General features: G+C 39.5%; 1 protein-coding gene across 3 annotated transcripts in view; it reads right to left on the bottom strand.

The window, feature by feature from the left end:
* The window catches only part of LOC123746413 (tryptase-2), a 108,911-nt gene that overhangs the window by 47,187 nt on the left and 39,923 nt on the right, over positions 1-21,801 (bottom strand). For 2 of the 3 annotated variants that reach the window (XM_069314774.1, XM_045727947.2), the window contains exon 3: positions 15,806-17,637. In XM_069314774.1, the coding sequence (XP_069170875.1) occupies positions 16,061-17,637 (1,577 nt within the window). In that variant the 3' untranslated portion in view covers positions 15,806-16,060. Of the gene's footprint in view, positions 1-2,505; positions 2,664-15,805; positions 17,638-21,801 lie in introns of those variants that run through there. The other variant, XM_045727949.2, reaches the window with a different exon arrangement.

The following is a 21,801-nucleotide window of genomic DNA, read 5'->3' as shown; positions in this document are numbered from 1 at the left end:
ATATCCGGAACATATGCTTCACTGATGAATTTTGTTCGAATCACAACGTTATAAATGCTTCACCCACGTACTACAAATACAAATAATCGCCAACAGAACCTAAACACCTAACCTAACCTATCCTATGCCTATATATACACAATATGCTAATATATTATAATATTAATTTATACTTGAGAAAATTCCTGTTTTGAATGAACATTTTGTTAAAACTTATGAATGCGTCTGTGGGGTTGACCGCTGAATGTAATGGACTTGAGTCGAGGACGGGTTGCGTGTGCAAACCGTTTTTCATTCATAAACAGGGGGTTTGGCGGGTACATGGAATCACTTTTGGATCTTTGTTTGGAGGACGGACCGAAGCATTTACAGCAACCCGTCCTCGACTCAAGTCCATTACATCCAGCGGTCGACCCCACAGACGCATTCATAAATTTTAACATGCTGTTCATTCAAAACGGGAATTTTCTCAGGTATAAATTAATATTATAATATATTAGTATATTGTGTATATATAGGTATAGGATAGGTTAGGTTAGGTGTTTAGGTTCTGTTGGCGATTATTTGTATTTGTAGTACGTGGGTGAAGCGCTGCAACCCGTCCTCGACTCAAGTCCATTACATTCAGCGGTCGACCCCACAGACGCATTCATAAATTTTTACATGCTGTTCATCCAAAACGGGAATTTTCTCAAGTATAAATTAATATTATAATATATTGGCATATTGTGTATATATAGGCATAGATTAGGTTAGGTCAGGTGTTTAAGTTCTGATGGCGATTATTTGTATTTGTAGTACGTGGGTGAAGCATTTATAGCGTCGTGATTCGAACAAAATTCGTCAGTGAAGCACTTGTTCCGGATATGTTCGAACGTCAGCAGTTGTGAGTCGTGTGTAAACCACTTTTTATTCATAAACAGGGGGTTTGGCGGGTGCATGGAATCACTTTTGGATCTTTGTTTGGAGGACGGGCTGTTTACAGCGTTATGGTTCGAACATAATTCGTCAGTGAAGAACTTGTTCTGGAACTGTTCGAACGTTATCAGTTTTGAATCGTGTGTAAACCGTTTTCCATTCATAAACAGGAGGTTTGCCGGGTGCATGGAATGATCTTTGGCCTTTGTTTATAAGGACGGGCTGAAAGTTATATAAAGAAGAATTGCTTTGAATTTATCGATGGCGATGATAATTTTTGTGAATAAAGATGGATAAAATGATAATTCATATGACTATGAAGATAAAACCCGGTGAATTACATTGGGTAGAAGCAGAGCCTAACAAGGAGAAACTCAGGGAATGAACGTAGTTAACAGAGAAAATCACTGGAAATTAACATAAGCAACAGAGAATCACTGGAAGTGAGCAAATATAAGAGGAAGAACAACTAGGAATGATCAAATATAACGAGGAATCACTGAAAATAAGTAGAGAAAACGAGGGAATCACTAGTAATGAACATGTTTAACAGGAGGAATCGCAACAAATAAACAGGGATAATAACTAAGAATGAACCAATTTAACAGTGAGAATAACTAAAATGAACAGATATAACGGGGAAAACTCTACTGAAAAACAAAGACATAAGAGGAACAAGAAGAATGAACAGATAAAACTTGGAGAAATTTCTTGGAATGAACAAATATAACAGGATAATTCCTGGGAACGAACGTATATATAACGGGGGGGGGGGGGTTGCTATTAAAGAGGCTGTTCTTGGTTGCAGTACCCAGCAACCAACCAACAAGGCTGCTGAGTTGGGTAGACGACCATTCTCCCCAACCAAACTTGTGCCAGGCGAATGGTCTTCTTGGTCTACATATATACGGTGATGTACACAATGAGTCTACGTATATACTGTGCTGTACACGATTAGTCTACATATATACTGTGATGTACACTATGAGTCTACATATATACTGTGATGTACATAGTAAGTCAGCATACAGTGTGTGAACTATCAGACGTTTTCCGTGGATTACTGTGTCGTGAGTCTTCAACGCTAACGACTACTGTGTCAAGGTCGTCGCCGTGGACAACTACTGTGTCAAGGTCGTCGCCGTGGACAACTACTGTGTCAAGAGTCATAACCATGAATGGCTACAGGTTCACTGGTCTTCGCAGTATATCGGCTAGTGTCACGAGGTCGTCACAATAGGCAATTACTGTGTTACTGTGTCAAGGGTCGTCACCGTGGGTGACAACTGTGTCAAGGGATATCACCATGGGCAACAACTGTGTCACGGGTCGTGGCACTGGAAGACTTCTGTGTCACTGGTCGTCACCGTGTTGAACACGATGACGCCCTGGACACTATGAAAGAAGTCGTCACCGTAGACGACTACTGTGTCTAGCTAGGTTCTTCTTCCTAAAAAATACTGTCATTTATTAACATAAACATATATAATGAGATTTACAAATTAATGATACTTCCTATAAATGATGAACATCTAATTATTTTCCGATATATTTATGTACATGAGTTGAAGTGAATGTCCTACTTACCCACAGCATCACAGAGACCGACGCCCCAAAGGATGACTGGAGCGAGGAGTAACATCCTTTCCCCGCACTTGCCGTAGCTGTACTGATCACCACTGGCATGGTGGCAACATCCTTCCTCTTTGTGCCTGCTCGTGACGTCATTACATGTCCACCAATCACTGCAGGCCAAGAATTCAGTTATGTTATAGCATACCATTTTTAGTTACAACTGTTTGCTCCATTGCTTGTAAATGCAGTTGCTTATCCTACAAATGGTCAGTGAATACTGAAAGGCGCATTGAGGAAGATGGGGAAGGATCTCCGGATACATAACGTCTGAGCCCGCCACCATAGAGCTACAGAGGGACAGGGCAGACTGGAGTGCCGATGGAGAGATGGAGTGCCGATCGTTATAGGGGAAGCGCGAGTGAGAGCGAAAGACCAAGGGACGGGATTCATGAAGGGGCTTGCGAGTAAGAGAAGGAGGAGGAAGGTGGGTCCTAGAGATACGGGTGAAAACTGCGAACCCGGTTCGTTCGCGACCAACACCGGATCCGCTCACGACAGAGCCATGGAGATGAAGACAGAAGATGTCTGGAACAAATTTACCAGCCATTTTATGGATTTTCTTCATGATCTGAGGGAGAGGGGCGTCAACCGTAACGGTGAAGACATGGGATCTCCAACTCTCACGTGAGTAACCATTGAAAGGCCGAACGCAGTTGTGTCCCAACTGCTGTGACAGACGGACGTGCGTCGGGAGCGCTCCTGGAGGTTGTGAACTTGTGCTAACCGCTGTAGCAAACCAGTACTCTTGCTTATCAAGGAAATGGAGCGAACTTCTACCATGTCTGCAGAGTCTGAGAGTGAGGATGACATGCAACACGACTGGAGGCCATTTCAGGTAGTAATAACCATGAAAAACGAAAACCTATGAACAAACGGGTAAGAAGTGAAAGCCAGAGTAGTTGGGACAAGAAACGACCGAAAAATTTCAATGATCAACGCCAGACAGGACCAAGGACCAAGGCAGCAATCTGGCTTTGTTTTTCCCCACGTACAATGTTCCTCTTAGCCCACACAACACTTTCATTGTTGAAAAGAAATTCAGGATCCAAATATGTCGGTTACTAGAAAACAATAACTTTAGTGTAAATTATTCCCACTTCAGGAGTAATCAAAACAATATTCTGAAATTCATCAGTAGTCAGATGTTCCACTTCCTCTAGTATCCCAACCGTTTCCTCTAGTAACCCAACCGTTATGCAGGGCCGGTGAACACCCTCCTTAAATAATGGTTCATATTCACCAAATTCTTTGGCCAATAGGCTGGAAGTCCACTCCAGCTTCTGATGAAAGGTTAGGGTGCTTGTGAGTCTTTTAGTTTGTGAATGCTCTTCCTAATTGTGTCGCATGTAATGGGTATATCCTTTAATTCCTTCTCTTCGCTTCCTTCACACATTTGTGTGGGTGATCAGAAGTCGTTCAATCTTTCTAGTGTGAGCACTAATGTAAAGTATCCATTTTGCTTCGTTATGCTCTCTAAAATTTAGGTCGTCAGACATCATAATTCCCAAATCCTTTACATGTTGCTTTCCTACTACGGGCAAATTTGATTGCGTTTGTACCCTGTATTATGTTTAAGGTTCACATTTTTACCGTATCTGAGTACTGTACCTGGAATTTATCGCTGTTAAACATCATGTTATTTTCTGCTGCCCAGTCGAAAACTTTATTATTATCTGCTTGTAGTTTTTCAATATCTTCAGCAGAGGTAATTTTCATGCTGATTTTTGTGTCATCTGCAAAGGATGATAAGAAGCTGTGCCTTATATTTGTACTTAATGTGTTCCAACCGTCTACCACTCTGCTTACAAAAGTGAATTTTCTTATATTTCTCTGGCAGCTTTGTTTCGTTAGTTTAAATCTATGACCTCTTGTTCTTGAAGTTCCAGGTCTCAGGAATTCTTCCCTATCAATTTTATCAATTCCTGTTACTATTTTGCATGTACTGTAGTGATCATATCACCTCTTTTTCTTCTATCTTCTAGTTTTGCATATTTAATGCCTCTAACCTCTCCTCGTAGCTCTTGTCCTTCAGTTCAGGGAGCCACTTAGTGGCATGTCTTTGCACCTTTTCCCGTTTGTTGATGTACTTCTTAAGATATGGGCACCATACAACCACTGCATATTACAGCCTTGGTCTAACAAAAGTCCTGAACAATTTCTTCTTAAGGGTATGACAATCATCTAAGTTACTTATCTTCCCTATTAGTGTATCTTAGCATCATCAGCAAACATGTTCATATAATTCTGTATTCCATCTGGTAGATCGTTTATGTAGACAATGAACATTACTGGTGCAAGAACTGAACCCTGTGGTACTCCACTTGTGACATTTCTCCAGTCCGATACATTGCCTCTGATCACTGCCCTCATTTTTCTATCCATATTAGAAAATTTTTCATCCATATTAGCATCTTATTTGTCATCCCTCCAATGTGTTTCAGTTTCCAGAACAACCTCTTATGTTGAACTCTGTTGAAAGCCTTTTTTAGGCCCAGATAGATGCCATCAACCCAACCATCTCTTTCCTGTAAAATCTCTGTGGCTTGATTATAGAAACTGAGTAAATTCGTTACACAAGATCTTCTAGATTGAAAACCATACTGACGGTTTGATATTATATTGTTTGTTTCTAGGTGTTCTGCCCATTTAGTTTTGATAATTTTTTCCTATTTTTTGACTATTACACTTGTCAACGATACAGGTCTATAATTAAGGGGGCTTTCCTGCCGCCAGTTTTGTAGATTGCAACTATGTTAGCCATTTTCCTCACATCTGCTACGAATCCTGTACACAGGGATGCCTGAAAAATCAGGTGATGTAGAATGCTGAGATCAGATGCACATTCTCTCAGAACCCATGAAGTTTAGTTTACATGGTGAAACTCTATCTGGGCCAACTGCTTTGTTCTTACTTAGCTCTTTGAGCATATTTTCCACTTTGTCTCTAGACACCTTTATGTTGTTCTCTGGAATTCTTATTGTATCTGATTTCCTGAAGATTTCATTTTGAACAACACACTTTGGAGCTTTTCATTTAATGTTTCACACATTTCCTATTAATTTTATGTGAATCTGTTTCCCATTATCAACCTTTGAATATTATCCTTTACCTGCAATTTCTAGTTTATGAATTTGTAGAATAGACCTGGTTCTGTTTTACATTTGTCCGCAATCCCTTTTTCAAAATTTCTTTCTGCCTTTCTCCTCACTGCCGTGTAGTTGTTTCTCGCATCTTTGTATCGCTGGTGTGTTTGGGGGTTTGGCCTCTTCCTATATTGATTCCATTTTTGTGTCTTTTGGTCTTCTCGCAATTTCTGTTGAACCAATCCTGTTTCCAGATTCTGCATCTTTGTTTTTGCATAATTTTTTTGTGCCTTTATCATATATTTCACAAAACTTGACATACATCTCATTTACTTCGTGCCCAACAACAAATCTGTCCAATTATCCACATTAAAAAAAATTCTAAGGTCCCCATAATGTCCTCTCCTGAATTCAGGTTTTTCAACTGCTTCAACCTCCTTATTTTCTTCCAGATTATAATGCATTGCATACTTTATTCCCAAAAACACATGGTCACTTTTACCCAAAGGAGGAAGGTACTGAATGTCAAATATCTCTTCCTCCTTCCTGGTAAATATCAAATCTAGTATGGAGGGAAACATCCCCGTCCCTCATCCTCGTAGCCTGTTTAACATGTTGATACAAGAATGTTACCAGGATGAGGTGCACGAATCTACAGGTCCAAAAGTCTTCTGTTTTAGCTTCATATGCTTCCCAGTCAATGGATTTCAAGTTAAAGTCGCCGACTACCAATAGTCGTGATCTATCTTTATCCGCTCTCGTTATAATCTCTTTCATTATTGTTATAAGACCCTGTCATTTATCATGTAGCTCCTCCTTTATCCATGTGTTGCTTGGCGGTTGACTATATGCATTTATGATCATTAGTTTATCATCCTGATGGCAGATCTCTACTGCTATTACGTCAACTTCTCGTGGATTGGCAATAATTATTTCATTTGCCTTTAGGTGTTCTTTCACCAGCACAGAAATACCACCACCTTTGTTAATTTTTCTGTCCCATCTCAAAACTGAGTAGCCCCTTAGGAACATGACCTCGTATAAAATATAATTTTCAAGTTTCGTCTCCATGAGTGCAACAATGTCTGGCATCTGCAGCTGTATTACATCACTCCTCCAGTATCTTTGATCTCACTCCATCTACATTGGTGTATACAATTTTCAGGAACATGTTCCCCCCTCTCCTTATTCTCCACTACATCTTCACTACCATCACTAGCAATTTTGTTGGTTTGCCTTCTTGTACCATTTTACTGGCCTGCCTACCCTTATCACTTTGTAGAAAAAAGAATTTATTTCTTCTTTGTTTCGCCTCTCATTTATATGTTTTGCCCTACGAGATTCCGTTTCAGCTTCTCTGTTTTCTTTTGAAAGATCTCGTCTTAATGACCATACTTTCCCATCCTCATCACTTTGTAATTTCCTAGCATTCCTTAGTACTTCCTCCATCTGTTTGGCACCGTTTAGGGTGATCCTCAAGGGTCGATCTTTCCCTTTTACATGCCTGCCTATTCTCCTATAGTCACACACATGCTCTATAGTAGTATGACCCTCCACGAGGTCAACAATTTTATCTACTACTTTCGCTTTTTCTACAGCTCTTTCTGACCTAGATGTTATCTCTTTTTCTTTGCAACCAAAAATTATCAAGGACTTACTTTGATCAACTGTGTTTTGCACCAAATTTGGGTTAGATGCCAAGTCTTTTCTCACTTCAAGCCTAATGTTTGTTTTATCTTGGTTGCTGCAGTGTTTGACTTTCTTTACTGCTTCTTCGATTTTTTTCTTCTCCTTGGCCACATGTGCATAGGTGAGTTGCATACCCTTCTATACTGTTCTATTCCCTGTGTAACTTCATCCATCTGTGCTGACAAAAGTTGTTTTTCCTGTTGGATTTCCTTACCTAACCTATTGTAGTCATTTACGTTTAAATTTGCTTTAACTTCTTCCAAAGCTATTTTTAAGAGTTTATTTTCCTCTTCCATGGCTTTGCAATTTGTTTCCAATTGATTCTTGTCCTTGCACAAGGCTTTCACTAAACCCTCAAGACCTAAAACTTTGCTACTGTGTAATTACCCAGGTAATTACATAAGTGTTATTACCTAAGTGTAGTTACAGGATGAGAGCCAAGCTCATGGTGTCCCGTCTTCTCAGCACTCTTTGTCATATATCGTTTTGAAACTACTGACGGTTTTGGCCTCCACCACCTTCTCACCTAACTTGTTCCAACTGTGACGGTAAAGTGTTGGAGTGTTGATGTTCGGCAGTCCTCCAATGGCAGGTGTCAATGCCTGGTCACACTTACAAAAAAAAAAAAAAGACTGCTTGCCTGTTTGTCTGTGGTAAGGTAATGGGAAGACACGCAAAACACAAAATATAAACAATGAAATTTTAATTACTTTAGAAAACAAGATATGAACACAGACAATCCCTTGGCTTACGTAAAATTCAAAACAAGTCAACAAAACAAAACAATATGAATAATTACTAGATATGAAAATTTACTCTACAATAAAATAATGTGCAATGCAATAATAATCAGGTGCTGAGAATATTGGCTATAGCTGCTACCTCCCTTAGTATACGACAGCCAGGGCTTAGTATACCAGAGAGAGATGTCAACTTCTAAGAGCACAGGAATATTCTGAGGACGGCTTGAGCTGGCCCAGACGTCGACTCAGGTAGAGGGCGTGAGTGCAGGTGTGCTGTCGGCGATACACCAGCCAATCAGGAGCAGGCAGGCGGAGAATGGGTAGTTAGCTCGTTGACGACGGGCGGTGAGCCGGCGTGACGGGTGGTGCAAGGTACGCTTTGCTTCCTGGTCAAAACGTTTTGTGCTACTGGTGGACATATCTTGAATGTAGCATCTTGTACTTGTAGAATGACGTGACTGATATAGGGAAGAGCAGGCTCAATCTCTCTTGAAAGAGATTATCATCACACAACCATCTATCACTCTGTTTGCAAAAGTGAATTTTCTTATTTCTTTGTCATCTTTGTTTAGTTAGTTTATATCTATGACCTCTTGGTCTTGAAGTTCCAGGTCTCAGGAAATCTTCCCTATTGATTTTATCTATTCCTGTTACTATTTTGTACATAGTGATCATATCTCCTCTTTTTCTTCTATCTTCTAGTTTTGGCATATTCAATACCTCTAACCTCTCCTTGTAGCTCTTGCTCTTCAGTTCTGGGAGCCACTTAGTAGCATGTCTTTGCACCTTTTCCAGCTTGTTGATGTAGTTCTTAAGATATGAGCACCATACAACCGTTGCATATTCTAGCTTTGGCCTAACAAAAGTTATGAACAATTTCTTTAGTATTTTGCACATCCATGTATTTAAAAGCAATTCTGAAGGTAGAAAGCATGGCATAGGCTCCTCACACAATGTTCTTTGTGTGGTCCCCAGGTGATAGTTTTCTATCTAGAACCACCCCTAGATCTCTTTCTTTATCAAAAGTCTTTAAAGATTTTCCACATAATTTGTAGATTGTGTGGGGTCTATGTTCTCCTATTCCACATTCCATAACATGGCATTTATTTACATTAAATTCCATTTGCCAAGTGGTGCTCCATATACTTATTTTGTCCAGGTCTTCTTGTAGTGCATTACAGTCATCTAAGTTTCTTATCCTTCCTATTATCTTAGCATCATCATCAAACATGTTCATATAATTCTGTATTCCATCTGGCAGATCATTTATGTAGGCAATGAACATCACCGGTGCAAGAACTGAACCCTGTGGTACTCCACTTGTGACATTTCTCCAGTCCGATACATTGCCTCTGAGTACTGCCCTCATTTTTCTATCAGTTAGGAAATTTTCATGTATGTTAGAAGCTTACCTGTCACCCCTCCTATATGTTCCAGTTTCCAGAACAACCTCTTATGTGGAACTCTGTCGAAAGCCTTTTTTAGGTCCAGATAAATACAGTCAACCCAACCATCTCTTTCCTGTAATATATTTTGGCTCAATGATAGAAACCTAGTAAATTCGTAGGATGCCTGAAAAATCAGTTCAAGTGGAATGCTGAGCTCAGGTGCACATTCTCTCAGAACCTATGGTGAAACTCCATCTGGACCAACTGCTTTGTTCTTACTTAGTTCCTTGATCATTTTTTCCACTTCATCTCTAGATACCTCTTCACACATTTCCTTTTCATTTTCCGTGAATCTATTTCCCATTTTCAACCTCCGAATATTATCCTGTTCCTGCAATTTGTTGTTTATGAATTTATAGAATAGGCCTGGTTCTGTTTTACATTTATCCACTATCCCTTTTTCAAAATTTCTTTCTGCTTCTCTCCTTACTGCAGAATATTTATTTCTCGCATCTTTGGTATGTTTGGGGGTTTGGCCTCTTCCTATATTGATTCCATTTTTGTGTCTTTTGGTCCCTGGCCCTCTCGCAATTTCTGTTGAACCAATCCTGTTTTCTGGCCCACCATCTCCGTTTTGGTACTCACCTAGTTGTGTTGGCGGGGGTTGAGCTCTGGCTCTTTGGTCCCGCCACTCAACTGTCAATCAACTGGTGTACAGATTCCTTAGCCTACTGCACTCTATCATATCTACATTTGAAACTGTGTATGGACTCAGCCTCCACCACAACACTACTTAACCCTTTAACTGCGCCGCCTCCAAATATGACACCTCCCCAGTGTGCAGAAAATAAATTCTCTTGAAAAAATTCTTTTGTTTTTTTAAAGTGTCAAAAACCCTTCCCTCAGTATGGGTATGTAAAAAAAAAATCGAAATTTTATTTACTTTGGCTGCTATGGGGTCCGTAAGTTTGCGCGTAACGTCATCATTCCCCATTCGCCCGTGACGTACGCTCCCAGGGCCAGTAGGGCACCCGGGCGGGGCACACAAGTTGCCGCAAATATATATTGTTCATTTTTTGCGCACAGTTCCAAATACATTTTATTTGTTTTTATGTGCTAATCCTATGTATAATGAACACGTACACTTTATTATGGCAGTAAAACATCCGTACTGACCGAGGACACTGTGTTATGTGCATGACACTTGTGTACACATATGTTGCACATATTTACCATGTATCATGCTAATTTATGTATATATACAATCTATTTACAGTGACTATACACTGTCACACACTATATACATTCACCATCAACACATTCAGAACACCGTGAGTGTGAGCTGTCATACCCAGCCAGCCCTCCCTCACTACTCCAACATTGTATTTGGCAACATTGCTCCTCCCATCATACAGTTATTCACACCAATGTTTCATGTTCATTTATGTATATTTACAACATATGTACACACTATACACTGTCACACACTATATACATTTATCATCAACACATTTAGGACACCAAGAGTGTGAGCAGCCACACCCAGCCAGCTCTCCCTCACTCCAACATCTTACTCGCCAACATTGCTCCTCTCACCATACTGTTATTGTTTTTATTACACTATTTACACATGTTATATATACCTATCTACATGTTTTATTTACGAGAACTATGCAAGTAAGCCGGTATTGTTTCCAAACAGTACAGTGGCCACCATACACTGCATGAGAAATCACACAGCAGACAGCAGACGACGCTACGATTATGACGTCGCCTCCCTCACCAAAATAGCTTTATTTATTTATTTATTTATGCATATACAAGAATGTACATTGGGAATGTGAGGATACATAATATGGTAATTATAGTCTTGTAAAGCCACTAGCACGCGCAGCGTTTCGGGCAGGTCCTTAATCTAAGAAAATTTTAAGGAGGTAAATACTTGCAAAATTTATAGACAAAAAAATGATAACAGTTACATGGAATGAAAAAAGAAGATGAGAGAAAATTGTAGGTACAGTATATTAAAGCACATAGGTAGCTAAGATTGATTGCAATGACAGCTTGAATGGTACTTGACAAAAATTGGTAGGCACAATACAGCAGAAACAATATAAGCTCCACTCAACATACTCCTGTTGCTGTTATTACACTATATACACACACTGTATATACCCATGTACATGTGTGCTCTCCATAGCGAACCACAAAGCTAGTATGGTGAGCAAAACAAGAGTGGTTGTCACTCAGTGAGGCTACCTCAATTCTCTCCCTTCCTCCCTCCCTCACCAAAATTCCTCCTTCCACAATACTATGCACAATGCTAATTATAACTACAATCCTGGTCACTAATTCCTGTAAATGAATAATTGACCACAAGTTTATTTTGAAAAGGAACCTAAGAAGTCATTTAAACATTCCTAAATGAACGAAATAATGCTGTGGCTAGTGCTGTGAACATCATGAACAGCATTGAATCACTGATATTTGAACATTGTACCCAGTCATTATCACACTCAGGCTCTTCTATAATACTATCATGGCTAAATAATACAGGTTATATATATATTTTGACATTATTAGGCGATGCTGTGGTCACACGCTGAACAGCAGTGCTGTGCGCTCATGCTGCGAGCGCCAGCCTTGGTTGCTCACTCACTACTGAGGCTCTCACACCCGGGAATGTGGACCATGATTTTTTTTAAAGATGGCGTCTGTTTACAAGAGCCCTGAGAAAGCTGATGTGAACCCCATGTAGCCGCAGGAGTTTTGAATGGAACGTGAAAAATAAAAATACCTGGAGGCATGTAGCGCACTCCAGACGTGGGTCTGCAAGCGCGTTGTACAGTTAAAGGGTTAATGCATTCCATTTGTTAACTACCCTGACACTGAAAAAATTCTTTCTAATGTCTCTGTGACTCATCTGGATACTAAGTTTCCACCTGTGTCCCCTTGTTCGTGATCCACCCACGCTAAAGAGTTTGTATTTGTCAACCCTGTCAATTCCCCTGAGAATTTTTTTTTTTTTTTTTTTTTTTGAGATATATACAAGAGTTGTTACATTCTTGTACAGCCACTAGTACGCGTAGCGTTTCGGGCAAGTCCTTAATCCTATGGTCCCTGGAATACGATCCCCTGCCGCGAAGAATCGTTTTTTCATCCAAGTACACATTTTACTGTTGCGTTAAACAGAGGCTACAGTTAAGGAATTGCGCCCAGTAAATCCTCCCCGGCCAGGATACGAACCCATGACATAGCGCTCGCGGAACGCCAGGCGAGTGTCTTACCACTACACCACGGAGACTGCTAAAGTCTCCGCTAAAGTGCTTTTGTAGGTGGTTATCATGTCTCCCCTTACTCTTCTGTTTTCCAGGGTTGTGAGGTTCAGCTCCCTTAGCCTTTCCTCGTAACTCATTCCTCTCAGTTCCGGGACCAGTCTGGTGGCATACCTCTGAATCTTCTCTAACTTCGTCTTGTGTTTAACTTGGTATGGACTCCAGGCTAGAGCTGCATACTCCAGGATTGGTCTTACATAAGTGGTATACAGGGTCCTGAACAATTCCTTACACAAGTTTCTAAAGGCAGTTCTTATATTGGCCAGCCTAGCATATGCCGCTGATGATATCCTTTTGATGTGGGCCTCTGGGGACAGGTTTGGTGTGATATCGACCCCCAGATCTTTCTCTCTATTTGACTCTTGTAGGATTTCACCTCCCAGATGGTACCTTGTGTTCAGCCTTCTGCTCCCCTTGCCTAATTTCATTACTTTACACTTTCCTGAGTTGAACTTTAGCAGCCATTTTCTAGACCATTCCTCCAGTTTGTCCAGGTCGTCCTGTAGTCTCTGTCTATCTTCATCTGTTTTGATTCTTGGTATAAATGTTTGTGTGCCTTCATCGTATATTTTGCAAAATTTGGCATACATTTCATTTACTTCCCTGCCTAGCAACAAGTCTGTCCAATTACACTCATTAAAACTTTTTCGAAGTTCCCCATAGTGACCTCTCCTTAAATCAAGTTTATCTTGTAATTACCTAAGTGTAGTTACAAGATGAGAGCTAAGCTCGTGGTGTCCCGTCTACCCAGCACTCTGTCATATAATGCTTTGAAGCTACTGACGGTTTTGGCCTCCACCACCTTCCCATTTAACTTGTTCCAACCGTCTACCACTCTGCAAAAGTGAATTTTCTTATATTTCTTCAGCATCTTTGTTTAGTTAGTTAAAAATCTATGACCTCTTGTTCTTGAAGTTCCAGGTCTCAGAAAATCTTCCCTATCGATTTTATTAATTCCTGTTACTATTTTGTATGTAGTGATCATATCACCTCTTTTTCTTCTGTCTTCTAGTTTTGGCATATTTAATGCCTCTAACTTCTCCTCGTAGCAATGTTGTGTTTCACCTTCTAGTGTGTGGTCTGGTCAACAAAATAAGGCATAAATGGGGGATGTAAATAGGGGCAAATAAAGTAGAAAAAAGGGGAGGAAGCACATACAAAGATTAAATCAGGCATGTTATGGTTTTCATACAAAGATTAAATTTCATTATTTATTCATTATCATTAAATTTCATATTATCATACAAAGATTATCATACACATACAAGGATTAAATCAGGCGTAGCATGTTGAGCAGTGTCTTCTATGTTGGCATCTACATATTCCGGTCTTGTCCTTACTCTCATAGTGGGTAGAGTGAATAGTTTTGTAATTTAGGTATGGTGAGTTTTTCTACTTTTATGTGGATTGCTTCAAGAATTTGTAATCTTTCATCTTGGGTTTTGTCTATTATACAAGTGTTTTTATTCAACATATTTGTTTTATTTATTTGTTGAATAAAACAATTGTATAATAGATAAAACCCAAGATGTAAGAAGATAACAAATTCTTGAAGGAATCCACATAAAAGTAGAACGACCCACCATAAATACCCAAATTATTGAACTATTCATTCTACCCACCATGAGCATAAGAACAAGACTGGAACGTGAAAATGCCAACATAGAAGACATTGCTCAAAATGCCATGCCCACTACACCTGATTTAATCTTTGTATGTGGTTCCTCCCCCTTTGTTTTACTTTATTCGTCCCTATTTACATCCCCCATTTATGCCCTATTCTTTCCTCCTTTATGCCGTACTCCTCACCTATTTGTATTATGTACCTGACTTCCCAAATGGTATAAAATCCAATATGCCCAGCATAGTCCCATCACTTGAGAATGAGCCATGTAGGTTCGAAATGTTGTGTAAATTTATAATAAGTGTAATACATTCTACAGTTAATTATTTCTTTTAGTTTACTTCAAACAAAGATGACATTTGGAGAAATCCTCTTCCAATTAAATTAAGATGCAAGAGCACTAGTCAGAGGGATAGAAGCCCTCTTTTATTCCAATAATAAATATATATATATATATATATATATATATATATATATATATATATATATATATATATATATATATATATATATATATATATATATATATATATGTCGTACCTAGTAGCCAGAACGCACTTCTCTGCCTATTATGCAAGGCCCGATTTGCCTAATAAGCCAAGTTTTCATGAATTAATTGTTTTTCAGCTACCTAACCTACCTAACCTAACCTAACCTAACTTTTTCGGCTACCTAACCTAACCTAACCTATAAAGATAGGTTAGGTTAGGTTAGGTAGGGTTGGTTAGGTTCGGTCATACGTATATCTACGTTACTTTTAACTCCAATAAAAAAATTGACCTCATACCTAATGAAATGGGTAGCTTTATCATTTCATAAGAAAAAAATTAGAGAAAATATATTAATTCAGGAAAACTTGGCTTATTAGGCAAATTGGGCCTTGCATAGTAGGCCAAATAGTGCGTTCTGGCTACTAGGTACGACATATATATATATATATATATATATATATATATATATATATATATATATATATATATATATATATATATATATATATATATATATACACACACACACACACACACAGTATATACAAATAATTTATACATGGCAATGTTTAAGTCAATGGGGTTTTAGTTTTGAAAGTATGTACTGTACATATTATAACTACAACTTAACTGTCTTTTTCTGGGATAAATAATGCCATCCAATCTAAGAATAAACAGAGCTGATTTCAGTTTCAATTTACACACTTGAAAGAAATCCAGTTGAAAAAGTGTAAAGGACACTATTCATTAATATAGTGAAGCCATATTAAGAAAAAACCCTTATCTCCCCCCCCCCCCCAAAAAAAAAAAAATTGCTGCATATTTCAGTCAGTACTAAATCACCTTTCAGAAATACTTACACAGTGGCTGCTGGTGAGGATTGCAGTACAGACACAACAATATATTAATTATTTAATTTGTTTCTCTTTTTACACTCTTATGCCAGCTTAAATTTATTGCAATCTTTTTCTGATTTACATCATCCCATGATCTTGTTTACGTACTTTCTTGTATTCACCAACTAAACCAACATAAATACTAAATATTCATACAGCACTATACATACTGCCTTTTAATAAACATAACAAATATTGCATAAATACTATAAAAATCAACATACAGCAAAGACGAAGCTTTCAAAATGAATGAGCAGGCTACTGAGGATATGCATATACAATCTGGTAAACAGCTGCTTCGGTTTCAAATGACTCGGACATTTGTACTTGTTCCTGGATAGCAACTTGAGGCTGATTAGCAGCAGCTTGAGGTTCAACAGGTGGAGATATCACAGTGTTTACCACAGCTGTTGGCGGTGGTAGTGGTGGTGGTGGTGTTGGTGGTGGTGGTTCGCTTGGCGCAATTTTCTTAGCACGTTTATATTTTACAAGCTGAGTTTGAGTTGTTCCATCACTCTTGATGGACTGTATGTACACACCATGAACACTCTTTATGTGTGCTGTCAAATTACATCGCTGAGAGAAAGTAGAAGAGCAGAGATGACACGTAAATGGTTTCTCTCCAGTATGACTACGCACATGTGATTGCAGTTTTCCTTTATACACAAAAGATTTACCACAGGTTTGGCACTTGAATTTTTTATTATTTTCATTGTGTTCCTGCCACTTGTGTTTACTCACAGCAAGTTTATGAGCAAAGGATTTACCACATATATCACACATGACATTTTTTTCACCGGTGTGTGTTGCCATGTGGACTGTATACTGAGACTTCCACAAAAATCCTTTGTTGCAATACTTACACACAAACTTGGGTGCATGTGATAAACGATGAAAATACATTTGCTGCTTACTATCACAAACCTTTCCACATTCATTGCAAGCTGTTGGATGGTGCTTGTATTGATGTATTCTCAGAGATGTCTTGCATTCAAAGGATATTGAACAATCATTGCAAGTTAGATTTCCTTGTCTATGTTCCTTTAATTTTTGTTCTTTGGAAAAAAATTTATCACAACTGGTACAGTGCACAGTATTAGGTCCAAGAACTGAAGGTCCTTTTTTACCTTGCAAGCCCTTTTTAAAATGAACCATTGAAATATGTACCGAAAGTACATCTTGACGTCCAAACCTCCGTCCACAAAGTTCACAAACAAAACGCCTTTCACCATCACTGTGCTTTGTATCTTTATGACGTTCTAAGTTATGGGGCCTAGTGAAAACAACACCACAAAGATCACATGGGAATGCAAATTCAGTGGAATCGTGCACCTCCTTGGCATGCCTTTGTAATCGTGAAAATGTTGGGAATATTCTTGTGCACACATGACAGGAAAATTCTTGAGTTCTCTCCATTCGTTTTTTAACTGCCTTTTCCTCTATGTAGTGCATATCACTTAGTTTCTTTGGTCGCCGTTTCGTTCTTAATCCATACCCTTTTGTTCTCAAGATTTCCATGGCTAATTCATCATCATCTGCATCCATTGGTTCGTCTTTAATTGAAGCTTCCACATTCATGCCATCTGTTTCATCCCCATTAGCAAGCACCAGTTCATCATCAAAATCATCGGGAGATGGGAGACGTCTTTTTCTTTTTCTTCCTCTCTTCTTCCTGTACACTAAACTTTGATGACCCACATTTTCTTCACCAATTTCTTCCCCTTTTATTTCAAAGTCAGGATCACAGTCCGTGTCTCCATCCCCCAAACTTGATTCCAAACTAAACAATGGGCCTTTACCCTTCAGAATACGGCCACTTCTGGAGAATCTTGGATCTGAAAAGGAACATTTCATGAAATAATTTGTCAGTCTTACAAAACTTGAAGACATATGCTTTTGTATGTGGAGCATTTCAATCAAGCTAAATCATATTGTAGGGTAAATACATTGTAGGACATTGTAGGAGGACTGGGTGCTTGGCAAGAAGGAAACCTCAAAATTTTGGTGAATGTAAATCGAAGATCAAAGAGGTACACTTATGATAAACCTTTATATTAATTGGTATTTGCTATGACTGCTTCACTTTCTTGCCCGATTTCATTTCGTTATTTTGTGCATTAATTTTTTGTTCTGAATGCAGCACAGTCAAGCAAGCAAAATTAAAATGATTGTTTATTTCATATATTTTTGGAAACTAGATCAGTACCTGTTCACCATCATGTTAGGCTAAAATGGCATACCTTTGTTGGTGTTATATTCTGGGAAAATCCCCTCAGTAGCTTCTTGGAGCTTATGTCTGGTATTGCCTGACTTTTGAGATCCACACTGACTGCCTATGAGCCAGTACCAAAATTTGGCTATTTTGATCAGAGAAAAGTTAAATGAAACGAAACAGGCTAACTTTCGTGGTTGGCACAGATGACGGCCTAGGTCACATGGAGTCTCAACCTGTCAGTCACCTCTCTCACTTGCCTGGTACTGCATAGCTCAAAGGCCTCTGATGGGATGATGGATTCATCTGGTTTCTCCAGGAAAACCCTTTTTGCAGTTGCTGGAACTAAGTGCAGAGCCCAGAGGCTCTGCAGCAACCTATCCTCCTACAAAGAACGTCGCTTTTTGCTCGTATTCGTTACACAAGACCAAAGATTGTCGTACTAGAAAATGGAAGCGACTCATAAAAGTGACACACTGTCCTGTTTTCTGTTTTGGGTTCTCTGGTAGGTTAGAAGAGGACACTTTAAATTGAAAGTTTTCTTGATATTGGGAAACTTTAGGAGATAGTCTGCCTGCAAAGACTTCTTTGTCTCTATTTTCCTCTTTGAAGCTTTTTGTGATTCACTTTGGTGGTGCGTTACCCTACCCATGCTCGAGTTATTCATGGATGCTTCAGCTCTTGACTAGGGTTTGTCTCAAAAATTCACTATTCTACTTAGGGTAACTGGCCCTCTGTCTGCTGCAAGAACATTACTCTTCACGAGTTGGCTGCAGTTTGGTTCACGCTACATTCCAATTGCTCCCTGGTGGTGCTGTCTCAACTAGAGTAGTCCCTGATGGTCTTTTCCCAATTGATTGACTGTGGGGTAGAATGGCTTCTGAATTCTTGAGGTTTAACTCTTGAAGTGGTTCACATCCAGAGCCAATTAAATGTCCTCGCAGATGGTCTTTCTCTCGGTTCCATTCAATTTCGATCTAGTGGGTGAATGACAACCTGTCTTACTGTTGGGTGTGCGAGATGCTCGGTCATCCAGAGCATCCAAGGTCTTGTCACCTCTGTGTGAAATCGATGGTTTCCTGTGTATGTCTCGTGGTTTCTGTGGTAGTAGATGCTTTTCATTTGGACTGAGGCTGATGAGATTTCACTTCCCTTTACCTTGGGTTGGCTTTTACTTCTTATTATGGTCAAGCTGGAGATGTTTTCAGCAGGGTGATTTTTGTGGCTACTAGGTGACTGGTATAACCATGGTTTCTGAATCTATGACTTCATTGTCCAATCACAGGCATTTTTCTGAGGCTCCGTCTCTTCCAGTAGAGCGGCGTGATGAATCGCTTAAATGGTTTGAGACATTTTGCCGATCTTAGCATGTGGTATTTTAGGTCTGGTTTAGATCCACCTGTATGGTGGTCAGGTGGCTGACCTTATGTTATCCCATCTTTGGGTAACCACTCACTGACATTAAGAGGTAGCTTGGAGGGGTTTTGCCTGCTGCTCTCCATTCACCAACTTTCTACGGTCTCTGTTTCTGCGTTTCTCACCCTTTTGTCATGGCTGTTTGTAAACCATCACTTGATGCCTTATAATGTCACATCCTATCATTCAACCATGGGAAAGCTTCTCTTTCTGGCATTTGGGATTTATCTTTCATCTTCTCTTTTCCTTAAGTTGCCTCAGGTGTTTTTTCACCTTCATCCATCTCATTCTCCTTCAGAGCCATTTTGGTCTTTGGATAGTGCTCATGATGTTCTTACTGCTAAAGGTCTCAGTTTTCTCTGGATTTTTTTTCTGTAGGCAGTCTTTCTGTTAGCTCTTGATTCTAGTTGTAATGTTAGTGAGCTTTATGCACTTCTTCAGAGGCAGGCAGTTTTGCTCCTTTTATTATGGCTCATAGTCTCTTCATCTTCAGCCAGCCCTCAAGGTGCCAAAAAAGAGCAGACAGAGCACTAGGAGTTATTGTTTCCACAACACCAGGCACATGACTGATGTGGACAGTCAGCTAGAACCCTGAGTTTCTACTGCTGCCATCAGGTGGTAAACAAGAGTAACTATCTAGCAGTTAGGACTGGACAAAGAGTGTTTACATAGTTTTTCAGAGTTACAACTGTTTCCAACTTGTTTTGGGGCACTCCACCTTTCTTGTGTTTTTTTTTCCTTTCGACTGGATTGATCAGATATCCCCGACTCTATCTTGTAATGTTTTATCGTTATGTTGATTTTGGTGACACCAAACACATTACGGTAATTAAATATACATATTTTCATGCATGTCTCTTGAGGTTATCTTGAGATGATTTCGGGGCTTAGCACCCCCGTGGCCCGGTCCTCGACCAGGCCTCTTTTTTTTGTTACACATCCCCAGGAAGCAGCCTATAGCAGCTGTCTAACTCCCAGGTATCTGTTTACTGCTAGGTAACAGGGGCATCAGGGTGAAAGAAACTCTGCCCATTTGTTTCCGCCTCCACCAGGAATCGAACCCGGAACCTCAGGATTATGAATCTCAAGTGCTGTCCACTTGGGCGTCAGGCCCCTTAGTTAATGTAGTTGACAGTGGTTTGATGATGAATGTCGATGCCATTGGAGATGGTCTGCAGTATATCCAGAGTGTTTGTCACTGAACCACTGGTAGAGTTAGGCTGAAGATGCTGTGTCTGGCTGCCTTATATGCATACTAACCTGATCTGTTTCTAGACCCAGGCAGCAGTAAATTGGCTGATGGGAAAGCTTGTTTGATATCTGCTTGATATCATTAGTATTACGAGCATTTGAGGGGTCCTGGTAGTACAGTCGGGTTCATTCTCGACTTGCAATAGAGAATTCTGGGTTTGAATCCCGAGCAGAACAGAAATGGTTGGGAGCATTTCCTATTACCTACTGCACCTGTTCATTTCGAAGTAAGTAATTACCCAGGAGTTAACTAGCTTGTTGTGGGGTTGCATCCTGGGCAGGGTCAGTAATTCAACCTTGAGGGAGACCTCAATATAAGCCTAATGTGCATAAATACACTCTAGCTGCCTGTCCCCCCAACACATTAAATTATTATACAGTATATTGCAGCTGTCATTAGTGGGATGTTTGATTCCTGGAAATGTGGAGATAATGTAAGTCGTTGCCACATTATCTCTAATGTGGTTGCTACAACCTCTATTGAGAGGGGCTAGATTCTGGTTGTGGACCCTGGTAGATGCTTGTGACCCCCAAGGGCCTGGTGCGGTGGTTAGGCTTGGTGCTAACCAAGTGGAAGGCTTGGAACGCCACTGAGGAGAACCATCCCACAGCAAGAATTAACCAACTGTTATGGATTTTGGGCTCTTATTTTCTTGGAATGGAATTAAAATTAAATATAAACTGGGCCTTTTTTGGACTTCATAATTATTAAATTGCATACTTGAATGAATAGTCAAAATTCTAGATCACTGCTGTTAAACTATAACTTACATATCTTTTCTCTTGGCAACATAACACTAAATGTACCTGTAAATTTTCAGAATTTTTTTATTACTCTGTTCATGAATATATGCAAAAAATAGGCCACCTAAGATGCAACTCGACACTTGTAGCAAGACTTGACCAACAAAGAAACTAAATGGTTTTGAACAGGAAACGCTGCAGACTTTAAACAAGAAATGTGGCAGAGTTTGAACAGAAAATGTAGCAGACTCTGAACAGGAAAGGATGCAGATTTTGAACAGGGAAGGTTGTAGTTGTTGACCAGAGAAAGTACAGATTTTGAATAAGGAAAGGTATAGATTTTGAACAGGAAAGGGTGCATATTTTAAACAAGGAA

This window comes from Procambarus clarkii, chromosome 80 (genome assembly GCF_040958095.1).
Source record: "Procambarus clarkii isolate CNS0578487 chromosome 80, FALCON_Pclarkii_2.0, whole genome shotgun sequence".
NCBI classification, from domain to species: domain Eukaryota; kingdom Metazoa; phylum Arthropoda; class Malacostraca; order Decapoda; family Cambaridae; genus Procambarus; species Procambarus clarkii.
The sequence above is the reverse complement of the archived record's forward strand: the minus strand, read 5'-3'. Positions and strand labels throughout refer to the sequence as shown.